Here is a 17,791-nt window from a genome sequence, read left to right as displayed (position 1 = left end):
ATAGGAAAGATAGAGCAGGAGGTAAGAGAGGAGGGGGAGTTGCGTTCTTGATTAGGGAGAACATCACGGCAGTCGTGAGAGAGGATATATCCGAGGGTTCGCCCACGGAGTCGATATGGGTAGAACTGAAAAATAAGAAGGGAGAGATCACGTTGATAGGATTGTACTACAGACCCCCAAATAGTCAACGGGAAATTGAGGAGCAAATATGTAAGGAGATTACAGACAGCTGCAAGAAAAATAGGGTGGTAATAGTAGGGGACTTTAACTTTCCCAACATTGACTGGGACAGCCATAGCATTCGGGGCTTGGATGGAGAGAAATTTGTTGAGTGTATTCAGGAGGAATTTCTCATTCAGTATGTGGATGGCCCGACTAGAGAGGGGGCAAAACTTGACCTCCTCTTGGGAAATAAGGAAGGGCAGGTGACAGAAGTGTTAGTGAGGGATCACTTTGGGACCAGTGATCATAATTCCATTAGTTTTAAGATAGCTATGGAGAAGGATAGGTCTGGCCCAAAAGTTAAAATTCTAAATTGGGGAAAGGCCAATTTTGATGGTATCAGACAGGAACTTTCAGAAGTTGATTGGGAGAGTCTGTTGGCAGGCAAAGGGACGTCTGGTAAGTGGGAGGCTTTCAAAAGTGTGTTAACCAGGGTTCAGGGTAAGCACATTCCTTATAAAGTAAAGGGCAAGGCTGGTAGAAGTAGGGAACCTTGGATGACTCGGGAGATTGAGGCCCTAGTCAGAAAGAAGAAGGAGGCATATGACATGCATAGGCAGCTGCGATCAAGTGGATCCCTTGAAGAGTATAGAGATTGCCGGAGTAGAGTTAAGAGAGAAATCAGGAGGGCAAAAAGGGGACATGAGATTGCTTTGTCAGATAAGGCAAAGGTGAATCCAAAGAGCTTCTACAAATACATAAAGGGCAAAAGAGTAACTCGGGAGAAAGTAGGGCCTCTGAAGGATCAACAAGGTCATCTATGTGCGGAACCACAAGAGATGGGTGAGATCCTAAATGAATATTTCGCATGGGTATTTACGGTTGAGAAAGGCATGGATGTTAGGGAACTTGGGGAAATAAATAGTGATGTCTTGAGGAGTGTACATATTACAGAGAGGGAGGTGCTGGAAGTCTTAACGCGCATCAAGGTAGATAAATCTCCGGGACCTGATGAAATGTATCCCAGGACGTTATGGGAGGTTAGGGAGGAAATTGCGGGTCCCCTAGCAGAGATATTTGAATCATCCACCGCTACAGGTGAGGTGCCTGAAGATTGGAGGGTAGCAAATGTTGTGCCTTTGTTTAAGAAGGGCGGCAGGGAAAAGCCTGGGAACTACAGACCGGTGAGCCTGACATCTGTAGTGGGTAAGTTGTTAGAGGGTATTCTGAGAGACAAGACCTACAGGCATTTGGAGAGGCAGGGACTGATTAGGAACAGTCAGCATGGTTTTGTGAGAGGAAAATCATGTCTCACGAATTTGATTGAGTTTTTTGAAGGGGTAACCAAGAAGATAGATGAGGGCTGTGCAGTAGACGTGGTCCACATGGACTTTAGCAAAGCCTTTGACAAGGTACCGCATGGTAGGTTGTTACATAAGGTTAAATCTCACGGGATCCAAGGTGAGGTAGCCAATTGGATACAACATTGGCTTGACGACAGAAGACAGAGGGTGGGTGTAGAGGGTTGTTTTTCAAATTGGAGGCCTGTGACCAGCGGTGTGCCTCAGGGATCGGTGCTGGGTCCGCTGTTATTTGTTATTTATATTAATGATTTGGATGAGAATTTAGGAGGCATGGTTAGTAAGTTTGCAGATGACACCAAGATTGGTGGCATCGTGGACAGTGAAGAAGGTTATCTAGGATTGCAACGGGATCTTGATAAATTGGGCCAGTGGAGTTTAATTTCGATAAATGTGAGGTGATGCATTTTGGGAGATCGAATCGGGCCAGGACCTACTCCGTTAATGGTAGGGTGTTGGGGAGAGTTATAGAACAAAGAGATCTAGGAGTACAGGTTCATAGCTCCTTGAAAGTGGAGTCACAGGTGGATAGGGTGGTGAAGAAGGCATTCGGCATGCTTGGTTTCATTGGTCAGAACATTGAATACAGGAGTTGGGATGTCTTGTTGAAGTTGTACAAGACATTAGTTAGGCCACACTTGGAATACTGTGTACAGTTCTGGTCACCCTATTATCGAAAGGATATTATTAAACTAGAAAGAGTGCAGAAAAGATTTACTAGGATGCTACCGGGACTTGATGGTTTGACTTATAGGGAGAGGTTGGATAGACTGGGACTTTTTTCCCTGGAGAGTAGGAGGTTGAGGGGTGATCTTATACAAGTCTATAAAATAATGAGGGGCATAGATAAGGTAGATAGTCAAAATCTTTTCCCAAAGGTCGGGGAGTCTATAACGAGGGGGCATAGATTTAAGGTGAGAGGGGAGAGATACAAAAGGGTCCAGAGGGGCAATTTTTTCACTCAAAGGGTGGTGAGTGTCTGGAACGAGCTGCCAGAGGCAGTAGTAGAGGTGGGTACAATTTTGTCTTTTAAAAAGCATTTGGACAGTTGCATGGGTTAGATGGGTAGAGAGGGATATGGGCCAAGTGCAGGCAATTGGGACCAGCTTAGTGGTATAAACTGGGCGACATGGACATGTTGGGCCGAAGGGCCTGTTTCCATGTTGTAAACTTCTATGATTCTATTATTCTACCCTATCCTTAATTATAGACTCCAGCATTTCCCCCACAACAGATGTTCGGCTAACTGGTCTTTAATTCCTTGGTTTCCCTCTCTCTCCTTTCTTAAAAAGTGGAGTGACATTTGCAATTTTCCAATCTAGAGGGACAGTTCCTGAATCTAGAGAACTTTGAAAGATTATAGTTAGGGCATCTGCAATGTGCTCACCTACTTCCTTTAAAACCCTGGGATGGAAACCATCTGGTCCTGGGGATTTGTCACTCTTTCGTGCTATTATTTTCTTCATTACTGTTGTTTTACTTATGTGAATTTTATCGAGTCCCTGTCCCCGTTTCAGTATTAGTTTTCTTGGGATTTCCGGCATGTCGATAGGCTTGAGACCAGCAAGGAGAATAAGGATGTTAGATAAATAGGATTGATCTGTTCTCATTGGAGAAGATTTTGAGGATATTGTCCTGGTATTAAAAACCTGAAAGTTATCGACATAACATTTAACAATTTAATTTAAACTGCAAGAACAAGATGAGCAACAATGCTTGGGTGTTAAGGAAAGAAAGAACTTGCATTTTTACAGCATCTTTCACGACCTCAGGACATCTGAAAGTACTTCACAACCAGAGATGTACTTTTGAAGTGTATTCGCTGTTGCAATGTAGGAAACGCTGCAGCCAATTTGCGCACAGCAAGCTCCCACAAACAGTCATGTGATAAATCCGTTTTGGTGCCGTTGGTTGAAGGATATAAGTTGGCCAGGACACTGGGAGAACTCCCCTGTTGTTCTTCGAAATAATGCCATGGGATCTTGTACATTCACCTGAGAGGGCAGGTGGATAGGGCCTCGGTTTAACGTCTCATCCAAAAGGCAGCACTTCCAACAGTGCAGCACTCCCTCAGGACTGCGTCGAAATGCGAGCCTAAATGATGTGCTCTGGAGTGGAGCTTGTACCCACCTACTTCGAATTGATTGAGGCAGGAGTGCTCCCACTGAGCCAAGGCTGACGCCTAGAAGTCATTTTGTAATCACTGTGAAGTGGGCACGTCAAATCGATTTGCGGTTGAAGTATTGTCAAATGATTGAGGATTTGGAGCTGTGAGTGGCAGTATTCGGGAAGGATGATCCAGGACATGAGAAGCTGTAATTTTGTAAAGCCCATGAGACCGCCAGGAAAGCTGTGACTGTGATCGAACCATCTGCCTTCCAGTTAAAGAAACAGCGTTTGATGGAGCAGTTAGCATTGGACGGCAGGAGACTCAGTATCAGAGTGCGAGAAAAGCAGTGCCAACTCTGGAGGGACAACCGGTGTCTGAATCAGCCACTGTCCGTGAATGATTGAGAGAAGCAGCTTCACCTCGGAGTCATTAGAAACACACAAGTTTTCGCACAGGAGGCCGGCATTTGGCTTTTCCTGCCTGTGCTGAATATGGACCCTTCTCAGTCCCATTTTTCTGCTTTCTCTCCAAACGAATCCCAATTTCCTGCTTTCTCCTCACACGTCCTTTTTATTTCTTGAGTAATTGTCCAGTACCTTTTTGAACGCTGCAATGGATTTCGCATTGATCACCGCCTGTGGACAAGCAGTCCACATTCTGGAAACTCCCCCGTGTGAAAAGCTTATACCGATCGCCCCTCCCCCTTTACGTGTCTTGTGTTCATCCTGAGATCGTGGCCTCTCGTCTTCGATCTACCGACCAGTGGAAATAATCCATGTTTATCTCGTCTCTTCCTTTCACCATTCTGATTCAGTGTCCGAAAATGGTAGCCCGCTTGCTTCTGATCTGTGTCAGCTTCACACTAAAACGTTTTCTGACCAGAGCCTAAAAGTGTGATGGTTTTGAACTGCAAGAACCAGTCAGTGTTGCTTGAGAAACGCTCTGTTCATAGCCCAAGGCTATAAAAATCTGGGCACTTCATTCATTATGTTGCCTGGATGATGGATGAGGACCCCGTCTAACTTTTCGATCGTTAAATTGTTTCATTGCAGAAATATGAATGCAGGTTCTTCAGTGATTTTTTCCAAACACAGAGGAAACCAGCAAGATATAAATTTTCGGCAGCTGCACTTATTCTGCTGGTGGAAGGTAACAAACGGAGCAGCTCCTGCGCTGAGATCAGTACAGAGTTCGTGAGAACCTGTTAAGGCTTAAGGACATTTGGGAGAAGTGGGAGCTGTTACTCTTAAACTGCGTTTTTGTAAAAATTGGGACCGTTCGTTCATGAGTGTTTTATGTTGCCCCTCTGTTCGAGTTTTAACCGCACAAATACACTCGCTCTCATTCTGGGATAACCATTCCAGTTCCATTTTAAACTTTTATTTAAAAATAAAATAAATTTATTATATTTTGAGAGCAGGGGAGTTCTCCCTGGTGTCCTGGCCAATATTTATCCCTCAACCAACAGCGCTAAAAACATATTATCTGGTCATTGTCACATTGGTGTTTGTGGGATCTTGCTGTGCACAATTGGCTGCCGCGTTTCCTGCATTGCAACAGTGACTGCACTTCAAAGGTACTTCATTGGTTGTAAAGCGCTTTGGGACATCCTGTGGTCGTGAAAGGCTGCCTCACAAGCGGCCCTTAAAGGAACCCTAAACTTTGCTAAATTTTAGTTTGTTGCGGAGTCTTAAGGGAGTTGGCCCCCTGCCCAATCACCTCTTCCCCCACCACCTCCCCCCCTCGCTGGAAGATTACATTTGTTCGGCCTGTGAAGTCGGGTGCGTGATTGGTGCCTGCAGCTCACCTGAAATATGGTGATGAGGCCCTCGGACAAATTTAGTTTGGTCCTCTGGCCCCTCCGTTCTGGCAGTGTCGTCGCTGGGCGCCACCAGAATGGCAGCACCAAAGTCTCAGCCCCAATATCTCCCATCGGATGAATGTCACCTGCTCGTTCTGTGAGCTGCCTCCCTTTTGGAGATGTATTTTGCATCCTATCCAATGCAGTCTGCGGTCAAACCGTCAGATGTGCTGATGAGGAAGGAAAATATTGTTCCTGTACGTTGCGGAGAAAACCGATGGTCAAGGTGTCTGAAGGGAGCACTGTTGTGGATTTACTCATGTCCTCGGGCCATTGTTCCCAGAATTGCACCAGCAAAAAAAGTAATTATATTGCAAAGAGCAACCTGCCACAAGAAACTCGTGGTCATGAGTTCCTGTTCCGTTGAAGGCGCAGACTGCATGGCATTGCTCTGTGCTGCCTTTAATGGGTTACGTTTGTACAAATAGTATTGGCTCATGTTCAAAGCTCCCAATTTGGGGTTTCATGGATTTTTTTTTCCATCTCGTAAGATTCTTGTGCCCTTTCAAAGAAGAAGAACAACAGCCGTCTAAAAATATTACTCATTCTCTTCTGATCTGGGCGGTTTGAACAGTCGGACAAGATGAGTCAGGAGGTGAATGTGAGTACCCTTGGAACATAATTCCCCCCTTCTCACTGTTGAAAACAGCACCTTGAAATGATTCGCTCCGTTGCAGAGGATTACTGTCTCTGAACGTAAGTGGGCTCCTTCTGGCTTTGAAATGTGAACGATGTGATTGTGTTTGAAGTACCCCAATTACTGCCAGACGATTTGCTCTCTGCACGCATCAAATCCAAACCGCTAAAATAACCACAACAAATTGTTCTTATACAGTGTCTTTAACGCAGCAAAACGTCCCAAGGCGCTTCACGGGAGCGATTATCAGACGTAATTTTGACACCGAGCCACATGAGGAGATATTAGGACAGGTGACCAAAAGCTTGGCCAAAGAGGGAGGTTTTAAGAAGCGTCTTGAAGGAGGAGAGAGAGAGGCGGAGAGGTTTTCGGGAGGGAATTTCAGAGCTTCGGGCCGAGGCAGCTCCAGCCACGGCCGCCAGTGGTGGAGCGAAGAAAATCGGGGATGCGCAAGAGGCCAGAGTTGGAGGAGCGCAGAGATCTCGGAAGGATCGTACAACCAGCGTGGGATCCCGATTTGCATATTTAAGCAGCCCCACTGGCGGTAATTGCCGCCCATTTTATGGGGCTGTCTGAAAATTGCATCAGGAGGCCCTTGGGCGTCAGTCGGGGTGTGGGGGAGGGGGAGGGTCATGGTGCCTCCGTCCGCCCCCCCTCCCGATGTTGGTCAGTCAGCCGCCCATTTTTGAGATCAGAAACAGGCGGACAGCGGGTGAAAATCGCCCCCATTGTTGGGCCTCTTCTTGCGTTTTTACCTTTGGAAGCCAGATTGGAACAAAACCAATCACACTTTGAGCCACATCAAAGCACAGTTAAACATTCCCTTAATTTTATTTAAGTAACCAATACAGCAGAGTTTCATTGACTGAACTCGCTCGGCTCCCTCCCTTTATAGACATGCCTTTTCCTCTCCCCTTCCCTTGTTTTTGCACCTGTTTAAAAGAACACCTTCCCCACAGCTTTGGTTAGACGGTAGTCTCCTCCCTCACCTCTCTGAATGCTGGAGCTGCCTCGAAGCTGCAGTCTTGCCCTGTGATCGTGAGCGAGGACGGCCTTTCTGCGCTGGCCGGTTCCCACGTCGTCGGTCTGTGTGGAGCTACTTCTGCCACTGGGGGGTTGTTTCCGGCTGGACGCTCGTCATTAATCTTTGCATCGCGGAACAGGCCCGAGGGGCCGCTCCCGTTCCTGTGTTCCTAACGCGCGCAGTTTTCCTGCTGTTGCTGAATCTACCCTGGGGAAATCAGGGCAAAGATTCGGCACCAACAGGAGCCGATCCAGTTTCTCCCTCGATTGCCCAACTCCCGAATTTCTGGGCCCCAGAGTGATCGGAAGGTGACTGCTGCCTGATCTGCAATGCAGCAACAGTCAGCACCTTCAGGAGAGGAGGGGGAGAAATTGGTGAAGGGAAAGTGCAAAACGAGTCCGTGATCTGTTCATAAAAATGACTGCAAATGTGCTGATCGTATTGCAAACTGCTGACTATACGTAGCTACAAATAATATTAAAATCAGAGCTCGGCCATTCAGGGACAAAATCAGGAAGCACTTTTTCACACAAAGGGCAGTAGAAATCTGGAACTCTCTTCCCCCAAGAGGCTGTGGATGCTGGGGGGTCGATTCAAGGCTGAGATCGATCGATTTTTGTTGGGTAAGGGTATCGAGGGATATGGAGCAAAGGAGGCTGAATGGAATTGAGATGCAGATCAGCCAGTATCCAATTGAAAGGCGGAACAGGAATATCACATGAACACATTGCAGTCCCCAATACTGCAGTCAGTAATTTCACTCCCTGGCTTGTGAATCATAGAAACATAGAAAATGGGAGCAGGAGTAGGCTATTCGGCCCTTCGAGCCTGCTCCGCCATTCAGTATGATCATGGCTGATCCTCTATCTCAATGCCATATTCCCGCTCTCTCCCCATACCCCTTGATGCCTTTTGTGTCTAGAAATCTATCGAGCTCCTTCTTAAATATATTCAGTGACTTGGCCTCCACTGCCTTCTGTGGTAGAGAATTCCACAGGTTCACCACCCTCTGAGTGAAGAAATTTCTCCTCATCTCAATCCTAAATGTCCTACCCCGTATCCTGAGACTGTGACCCCTCGTTCTGGCCCCCCCCCAGCCAGGGGTAACATGGGGAATTCAAAGCCCATCCTATCCTCTGGCACAGTCCTCGTACATGAAACACAAAAATTCAACATAAAAGTGCAGCAGGTAATCCGGAAGGCAAACTGAATATTGGCCTTTATTTCTAGGGGGATGGAGTATAAAAGCAGGGAAGTCATGCTGCAACTGTACAGGGTGCTGGTGAGACCACACCTGGAGTACTGCGTACAGTTCTGGTGCCCTAATTTAAGGAAGGACATACTTGCATTGGAGGCAGTTCAGAGAAGGTTCACTCAGTTGATTCTGGATATGGAAGGGTTATCTTATGAGGAAAGATTGAACAGGTTGGGTCTATACTCATTGGAGTTTCGAAGAATGAGAGGAGATCTTATTGAAACATACAAGATTCTGAGGGACTCGATAGGGTAGATGCTGAGAGGATGTTCCCCCTCATGGGGGAATCTAAAACTAGGGGGCATAGTCTCAGAATAAGGGGTCGCCCGTTTAAGATGGAAACGAGGAGGAATTTCTTCTCCAGAGGGTCGTGAATCTTTGGAATTCTTTACCCCAAAAAGCTGTGGAGGCTGAGTCATTGAATACATTCAAGGCTGAGTTAGACAAAGTTTTGATCAGCGAGGGAGTCAAAGGATATGGGGAAAGGGCGGGAAAGTGGAGCTGAGGTAAAAATCAGATCAGCCGTGATCTCATTAAATGGCGGAGCAGGCTCGAGGGGCCGAATGGCCTTCTCCTGCTCCTATCTCTTCTGGTCTTATGGTCCGGTAAGTAAACAGAAATATTGTGACATACCAGGTTGAAGTGCTGCCCCCTCCCCCCGAATCTCTCGAACCCCCTGCAACCTCTTGTGCATTGCAGGGCTAAATCCTGGTATGTGTTGGTTCACCACCTGGCCAGCAGATATCAGGGCTCCCACCACGTGCTGTTAGATGAGCCTGAGCTAACTACCCCACTGGGATATCTGCTGCTTTTCATTTGTTATATCCACCTGTAGTGTGACCCGTGCTTATAAAGCAACATTTTCTTGCCTTGAAAACCCTTTTTTCCCCCCCAGAGAGAGCATCTCGATGAGGCCCTCTGCTCTCTCCTTCCACCTCTCTCCGGTTTTGAGTCCTTGTCTGTTCTTGCTTGCACTTCGCAATATTCTCACTGTTACCATCAAGCCAACAAAACAAGGTCGCACTCTGACCTTTTTCGAAAATTGGTCCATTTTCTGTCTTCTCTCACCGCGGTACCTGTGCTGATTGAGCAGCAGGCTGCAAATACAGGGAATGGAAAAAGTGAAAACTTTACAAGACAAGCCCCATCTCACTGTCAACCTCGAAAATAGATAAACAAAACCCCTGCAAATGCTGGAAATCGGAAATAAAATCAGAATAGATTGGAAACGCACAGCAGACCAGGTAACATTGTGGAGAGGGAAGACAGGCTAACGTTTTTGGCGTAAACCTGTGCGTTCTGATCGTCGCTGAGAGTCCTGCTCTATATTTCCTGCATTTTTCTGTTTTCTTCCCCTCAGTCTTGGCTCTGTTGTGTTTTAAGGATGTGGAGATGCCGGTGATGGACTGGGGTTGACAATTGTAAACAATTTTACAACACCAAGTTATAGTCCAGCAATTTTATTTTAAATTCACAAGCTTTCGGAGACTTCCTCCTTCCTCAGGTAAATGTTTCAGGACCTCCTTGAAGCCTACGCATTTATACATATAGAACAATACATGGTGTTTACAGACTGCCCCTGCAACTGCCCGTTGCCAAGGCAATCACCGTGTTCAGACAGAGAGGTGTCACCTGCAGAACCCCCGAATACACATTCAACAAAAAAACAAACAGGGAAAAAAAAACAGAGAAAAAAAACAGAGAGAGGCAGAAACATCCGGAAGGCAGAGAGAGCCAGCAAATGACCCATTATATTAAAAACAGATAACATTTGTTCGCTGGTGGGGTAACGTGTAGCGTGACATGAACCCAAGATCCCGGTTGAGGCCGTCCTCATGGGTGCGGAACTTGGCTATCAATTTCTGCTCGACGATTTTGCGTTGTCGTGTGTCTCGAAGGCCGCCTTGGAGTACGCTTACCCGAAGGTCGGTGGATGAATGTCCATGACTGCTGAAGTGTTCCCCGACTGGGAGGGAACCCTCCTGTTTGGCGATTGTTGCGCGGTGTCCGTTCATCCGTTGTCGCAGCGTCTGCATGGTCTCGCCAATGTACCATGCTCTGGGGCATCCTTTCCTGCAACGTATGAGGTAGACAACGTTGGCCGAGTCACAGGAGTATGAACCATGCACCTGGTGGGTGGTGTCCTCTCGTGTGATGGTGGTATCTGTGTCGATGATCTGGCATGTCTTGCAGAGGTTACCGTGGCAGGGTTGTGTGGCGTCGTGGACGCTGTTCTCTTGAAAGCTAGGTAATTTGCTGCGAACGATGGTCTGTTTGAGGTTGGGTGGCTGTTTAAAGGCGAGTAGTGGAGGTGTGGGGATGGCCATAGCGAGGTGTTTGTCCTCATTGATGACATGTTGAAGGCTGCGGAGAACATGGCGTAGTTTCTCCGCTCCGGGGAAGTACTGGACGACAAAGGGTACTCTGTTGGTTGCGTCCCGTGTTAGTCTCCTGAGGAGGTCTGTGCGATTTTTTGCTGTGGCCCGTCGGAACTGTCGATCGATGAGTCGAGCGTCATATCCCGTTCTTACTAGGGCGTCTTTCAGCGTCTGTAGGTGTCCATCGCGTTCCTCCTCGTCTGAGCAGACCCTGTGTATTCGCAGGGCCTGTCCATAGGGGATGGCCTCTTTGACGTGGTTAGGGTGGAAGCTGGAAAAGTGGAGCATCGTGAGGTTGTCCGTGGGCTTGCGGTAGAGTGAGGTGCTGAGGTGCCCGTCTTTGATGGAGATTCGTGTGTCCAAGAAAGAAACTGATTCTGAGGAGTAGTCCATGGTGAGCTTGATGGTGGGATGGAACTTGTTGATGTTATCGTGTAGTCTCTTTAGTGATTCCTTGCCGTGGGTCCATAGAAAGAAAATGTCGTCGATGTATCTGGTGTATAGTGTTGGTTGGAGGTCTTGTGCAGTGAAGAAGTCCTGCTCGAACTTGTGCATGAAAATGTTGGCGTATTGGGGTGCGAATTTGGTCCCCATGGCTGTTCCGTGTGTTTGGGTAAAGAACTGGTTATCGAAGGTGAAGACATTGTGATCCAGGATGAAGCGGATGAGTTGTAGGATGGCTTCCGGAGATTGGCTGTTGTTGGTGTTGAGTATTGATGCTGTCGCAGCGATGCCGTCATCGTGGGGGATACTGGTGTATAGTGCCGAGACGTCCATCGTGGTGAGAAGTGTTCCTGGTTCAACTGGTCCGTGGGTACTGAGTTTTTGTAGGAAGTCTGTAGTGTCGCGACAGAAGCTGGGGGTTCCCTGTACGATGGGTTTCAGGATGCCCTCGATGTATCCAGAGAGGTTCTCACACAGGGTTCCGTTGCCTGATACGATGGGACGTCCAGGTGTGTTGGCTTTGTGTATCTTTGGGAGGCAGTAGAAGTCTCCCACGCGGGGATTACGTGGGATGAGATTGCGTAGGATGCTTTGAAGGTCTGGATCGAAGGTCTTGATCAGTTTGTTGAGCTGGTGGGTGTGTTCTTTGGTCGGATCTGCGGGTAACCGTCTGTAGTGTTCCTGGTTGTCCAGTTGTCGGTATGCTTCTTTGCAATAGTCTGTTCTGTTCTGTATGACTATGGCTCCTCCTTTGTCCGCTGGTTTGATGACGATGTTGCGGTTGGTCTTGAGAGCGTTGATGGCGTTGCGTTGTGCTCGGGTTTTAAGGAGCCCACATTGTGCAATATTGGTCTCCTCTGATCCTGTTCTTTCTTAATCCTTTCTGGAAAGTCGATTCACTTTGCTCAAAGGATGACATTGGCGATGTGCAAATTCTTAGCTTCTCAACCTGTGATTTATGTTTCTGACTGACAAAGTAAATTGATCGGCAGGAAATTGCTCTTCAGATACAACTCAGCCCACTCTAATTCGCACTCCTTTGTCACAAATGTGGGTGTTCTCACTGCAACAGCCTATTCTTCCTTAACTCTTGCCAAACGAACAACCTTCTCTTCCCATGGTCCTTACCTCTTCAACACAGATACCACCATCACACGAGCGGACACCACCCACCAGGTGCATGGTTCATACTCCTGTGACTCGGCCAACGTTGTCTACCTCATACGTTGCAGGAAAGGATGCCCCAGAGCATGGTACATTGGCGAGACCATGCAGACGCTGCGACAACGGATGAACGGACACCGCGCAACAATCGCCAAACAGGAGGGTTCCCTCCCAGTCGGGGAACACTTCAGCAGTCATGGACATTCATCCACCGACCTTCGGGTAAGCGTACTCCAAGGCGGCCTTCGAGACACACGACAACGCAAAATCGTCGAGCAGAAATTGATAGCCAAGTTCCGCACCCATGAGGACGGCCTCAACCGGGATCTTGGGTTCATGTCACGCTACACGTTACCCCACCAGTGAACAAATGTTATCTATTTTTAATATAATGGGTCATTTGCTGGCTTTCTCTGCCTTCCGGATGTTTCTGCCTCTCTCTGTTTTTTTTTTCCTGTTTGTTTTTTTGTTGAATGTGTATTCGGGGGTTCTGCAGGTGACACCTCTCTGTCTGAACACGGTGATTGCCTTGGCAACGGGCAGTTGCAGGGGCAGTCTGTAAACACCATGTATTGTTCTGTGATGTATAAATGCGTAGGCTTTAAGGAGCTCCTGAACATTTACCTGACGAAGGAGGAAGCCTCCGAAAGCTTGTGAATTTAAAATAAAATTGCTGGACTATAACTTGGTGTTGTAAAATTGTTTACAATTGTCTTCCCAAATGAATGGCCTCCTCTTCCTTTCTTCCTTAACTCTCCCAAAGTGAATGGCCTCCTTTTCCCTTCTTCCTCAACTCTTCCTAAATGAATAACCTCCTCTTATCTTCTGGAATTCTTCCCAATCTAATGGCCTCCTTTGCCTCTCCCCGCTCCTCCCAAAAATAACCTGAAAAATACAGAGCTCTGTGGTTGGCCCATTTGATAAAGGCAGTGCCTAACTGATCTTTACAAATCGGGAAGGTCCAGGGTTTTATTCCCATTCTAATCTGATCTCAGCTGGGGTGGCATTTGAGATGCTTGTCTAGGAAAGGGAAAATCAACCGTGTTCCTGTCGCTAGCCTGTGACCCACCCCCCCCCCAGGTAGAAATTTGTGTTCGTGGACTATTGCAACATCAAGTTTGGCTGTGATGCCCCATATGGTCAAATAGCTTGTTGACATTCACTACATGAATGAAGAATGGTCATTTGGGTAAGGTACCGGAGGACAGCTGGTGTCTCAGCAAGAGAGGAAGAAGAGAGAGAATTGTGACAAAAGAAGTCCAAACCACAAGTCAGAGTTGGCAGCCTGTGCTCCGGAAGGGTTAATGTAACATCTCCAACTGGAGGTGAGAAAGTGGCCTGTCAATGTGGGGTTTTGAAAAAGCAGACTCAATGTGACAATTTTAATGTGTTTAAAATGCTGACAGAAATGTTCCATTATGCAGCCTGTTGGAACAAGTACAAACTTAAGTGACCCATTAGTCTCAATGCATCTTTCAAATCAGGATCGGGATGCTTGAAGAGAAGGTAAACAGGACTGGAATAGTGGCAGGGATGAGTTCATGCGGGGTTCATGCCTGAGCACAGAAAGAGCGAGTCCATTCCGCCCAAATTGCACAAAGTGTTCCTTTGACACACAGCAGATTAGTCACTGATAGCTGCACAAACAGCCCTGTGAAAGTCATTCAATTCCCTCGTGAGCAACTTTGGAAATATGATTGCTTTTTAAAGAAAGAACGAACTTGCATTTCTATAGCGTCTTTCACATCCCAAAGTGCTTCACAGCCAATGAAGTACTTTTGAAGTGCAGTCATTGTTGTAATGTAGGAAACGGGGCAGCCAATTTGCGCACAGCAAGATCCCACAAACAGTAATGCGATAATGATAAGATGAACTGTTTTTTTAGTGGTGTTGGTTGAGGGATAAATATTGGCCCAGGACACTGGGGAGAACTCCCCTGCTCTTCTTCAAAATAGTTGCCATGGGATCATTTACATCCGCCTGAGGGGGCATTTGGTTTAACGTCTCATCCGAAAGACGGCACCTCCAACAGTGCAGCACTCCCTCAGTGCTATCCTGGAGTGTCAGCCTGGATTATGTGCTCAGGTTTCTGGAATGGGATTTGAAAGCACAACTTACTGACTCTGGGGCGAGAGAGTCACGGCTAAATTTAAATGATATTTAATGATGGAATGATCACTCCCCTGCCGGCCTGGTGGGTAAAGGCACCACCCAGTGCAGAGCCAAGCCGACACACCAGAAGGTCTCAGGTTGGTTTTTTAGTCGGTGTGTGGACATTGGCTGAGAACAGGATCAGGCTGAGTTATGATGCCTGCCATGGTCAAATAGTCTGGCAACCCTCACTGTCTAATCTCACATTTGAAGAACAGTGAGTGGGTCGAGGGACCAGAGGGGTTGTTTCCTTCTGGGCAACTGTGGGAGAAGTTTATTCTCTGGAACCTACTCCACAAGAGTCAATACCTTCAGGAGAGGAGGAGGAGGAAATGAGAGATAAATAAACAGCGGACTGGAGAGACGCGAAGTCCGTACTCTGGAACCGTCACACGACAATCGTTTGGAGAGACGATGCTCAGGGTAAATCTTCCCCTCTTCCTCACCCCGCTGCTGGCTGGTGTTTTTAGACTTGTTCTGGGAATGATGGCTGTGTGCGACCTTGTGGGACATTATGCTTTTTGGAGGAACGGAGTGTAAGGAAGGGGTTAATCAGACTGTCCCGAGGGCTGCTAATGTCACACTGCTATTGATTTCTCTTTATGTTGTGGTAAGAGCAACCTTTAGCTGTTGCCTGTTAAGTGAGGAAGAATAAGTCAGTTTAGATGCAGTGACCACTGAACTGTTGAATTAAGACTGACTTGAAAGCAATGGTTAGTTTGGACAATAAACCTAATTTTAAAAATATTCCCGTGCATGCTGTAGACAACAACTTGCATTTATATCACGCCTTCAACATCGTAAAACGTCCCAAGGCGCTTCACTGGAGCGATTATCAAACAAAATTTGACACTGAACCACATCAGGAGATAACAGGACAGGTGCTTGGTCAAAAAGGTAGGTTTTAAGGAGCATCTTAAAGGAGGAGAGAGAGGTGGAGAGGTTTAGGGAGGGAATTCCAGAGCTTCGGGCCTAGGCAGCTGAAGGCACGGCCGCCAACGGTGGAGCGGTTAAAATCGGGGAGAACTTTCATCAGTCGATAACAAGTTCTGCAGAAGGCAACCTCTGCAAATACATCATCCTTTTCAGAAGCAGGAGTTTGGAATGGATTGGTCCAGATTTATAATTAGCAGTTACAGGAGGAAGTGGAGGACTTGATTTTATTGGACAAGGAATGGTGCAAATCCCAAGCTGGATTAGGAGTGAAGGTAAAAGGGATGGAGCAACAAAATAAATTATTTTACAATCCCACACAAGGAAAGCTGTAACGCTGAAGGGTTGTATCACGTGGCTGATATTTTTGATAGCTGAACAATCCAGAAACACATCCATTGTTCGCAAAATAACACGAAGAAAAGCAAATTTCTCCAGTCTTTCAATAAAGGATTCAAAAGAGAAATAAATAGTTGCACCCACTCTATAAGGTTATTCCAATATGCTTTGTAATCTCCATGGAAACCAGTTACTGGGTTGATACACCGAGGAATCTTTCACTCCAATGTATTGCTGGTAACAGGCCGTGGAGTCCATGATGGATGGGGCCCAAAGGGGTCACGATGAGAAGGACTGAGGAGCAGTCACAAGGACGGCAGGGAGTCCAGGGTTCAGCTCTCAGCATTGACCGACATTCAAACTACAGTCTGCCCTCCCTTTCTGCAGTTGTATCCCCACATGTAGGTTGTCCTTGCAGAGGGCCGCAGAGCAGAATCATACTTAGTATTTCTTTTGTGCGGAGAGCGATTAGCCAGCAGTCAAGACGTTAAACTGCTGAGCAAGCACAGCTCTGATCTGCTGACCGCAGTAGTATTGACAGACCCCTCCCCGACTCTGTTCCCACTCCCCTCAGTGATCAGAGGTAGGTGGGGGAGGGAGAGACAGCATCGAAGGACATGCAGGAGTGATTACAATGCAAACAATCCAATCAGTGTCGTTGGTATGGCTCCATAAACTTGCACCTGAATGCTAAAAACTGATCAGAGCACTGAACTGACTGTTTCACTGACCCCGTTTGAAGGCTGAGGGAACCAGTGTGATTCTGATATAAGCCTGTTTGAATTTAGCAGGTAGACTGCGTTGGGGCTGGAGTGGCCAAAGCTCAATGTCCTGCCTGATGAGTCCGATGATTAATAATTGGGTAAAACCCGCTCACATTTATCCATCTGATTACAAGATGATAAGTGGATGGTTAGTGTCTGACGGCAGGACGTCGTTACCAATTAATGATTTGCTTTGTTTCCCTGTTAGGAGGGAGATGTTGTCAACACTCAGTGTGGATATCAAACACTACTTCAAGAGGTGAGAAATGAGTCACACCCAAAACATTCACCTGCCGTTTCTAAACCCTGCTGTGTATTTCTAACAGTTTCATTTCAGGTTTTCCAGTTTTTTATCCTTTTTATTGGAAATGAGTTTTGTTGGCTTTTGTGCTGAGTAATTTTTTCTGCCCTTCATTTTCTGCTGTCAGGAAGGCACCGAGTGGCACTGGGGTGAGGTTCTGTGGGCTGCAGTTGTCCTTTGTCACCTGGGCAGCCTTAATGCTGAGTATCGGTGGGCTATTTAACTACAGAGGCATCACAACCAAGCACAATCCTGTGAACACACACACACACACACATTTCGAATGGGGAAGCTGGATGGCAATTCGTAGTGGGATTCCGGCCAGATTCTCTCCTGCCCAACCCAGGGGCACTGAACCCAATTGCAGTGCTCCTCCTATCAGCCTGGTTAAAGGCAGCTTGGCCCGCACAATGCAAGGATTGAACCTGAGCTGCTCTTGATCTGTGCGGCTTCAATACTCACTGCCACATGGGGTTGCAGCCCATTGCTCTTAAAATTCAATTGAGTTCCCATCGGGGACCAAAGAGATAAGCAACTTGATGATTTGTGAGTCACCACATTGCAAGCTGCCAGTCTTGGCCTGGCTGTTTCTTGCAGATGTTGAGCAGTTGCCGGTTACTTGGATGTGCATCCTATCCCCTGGTTACAGGAAAAGCAAGGAAGTTACGCTAAACCTTTATAAATCACTGGTTAGACCTCAGCTAGGATATTATGTCCAATTCTGGGCACCACACTTTAGGAAGGATGTCAAGGCCTTGGAGAGGGTATAGAGGAGATTTACCAGAATGGTGCCGGGGATGAGGGACTGCAGTTATGTGGAGAGACTGGAGAAGCTGGGGTTGTTCTCCTCAGAGCAGAGAAGGTTAAGGGGAGATTTAATAGAGGCGTTCAAAATCATGAAGGGTTT

General features: G+C 47.1%; 1 protein-coding gene across 1 annotated transcript in view; it reads left to right on the top strand.

The window, feature by feature from the left end:
• zgc:110329 (uncharacterized protein LOC550500 homolog) overlaps positions 1-17,791 on the top strand; it is a 153,431-nt gene that overhangs the window by 88,800 nt on the left and 46,840 nt on the right. The window contains exon 6 of the mRNA XM_068001266.1: positions 16,792-16,842. Coding sequence (XP_067857367.1) covers positions 16,792-16,842 — 51 coding nt within the window. The remainder of the gene's footprint in view (positions 1-16,791; positions 16,843-17,791) is intronic.

The sequence above is a fragment of the Heptranchias perlo genome, chromosome 20 (assembly GCF_035084215.1).
Source record: "Heptranchias perlo isolate sHepPer1 chromosome 20, sHepPer1.hap1, whole genome shotgun sequence".
NCBI lineage: Eukaryota > Metazoa > Chordata > Chondrichthyes > Hexanchiformes > Hexanchidae > Heptranchias > Heptranchias perlo.
This window is presented reverse-complemented; position numbering and strand designations above follow the sequence as displayed.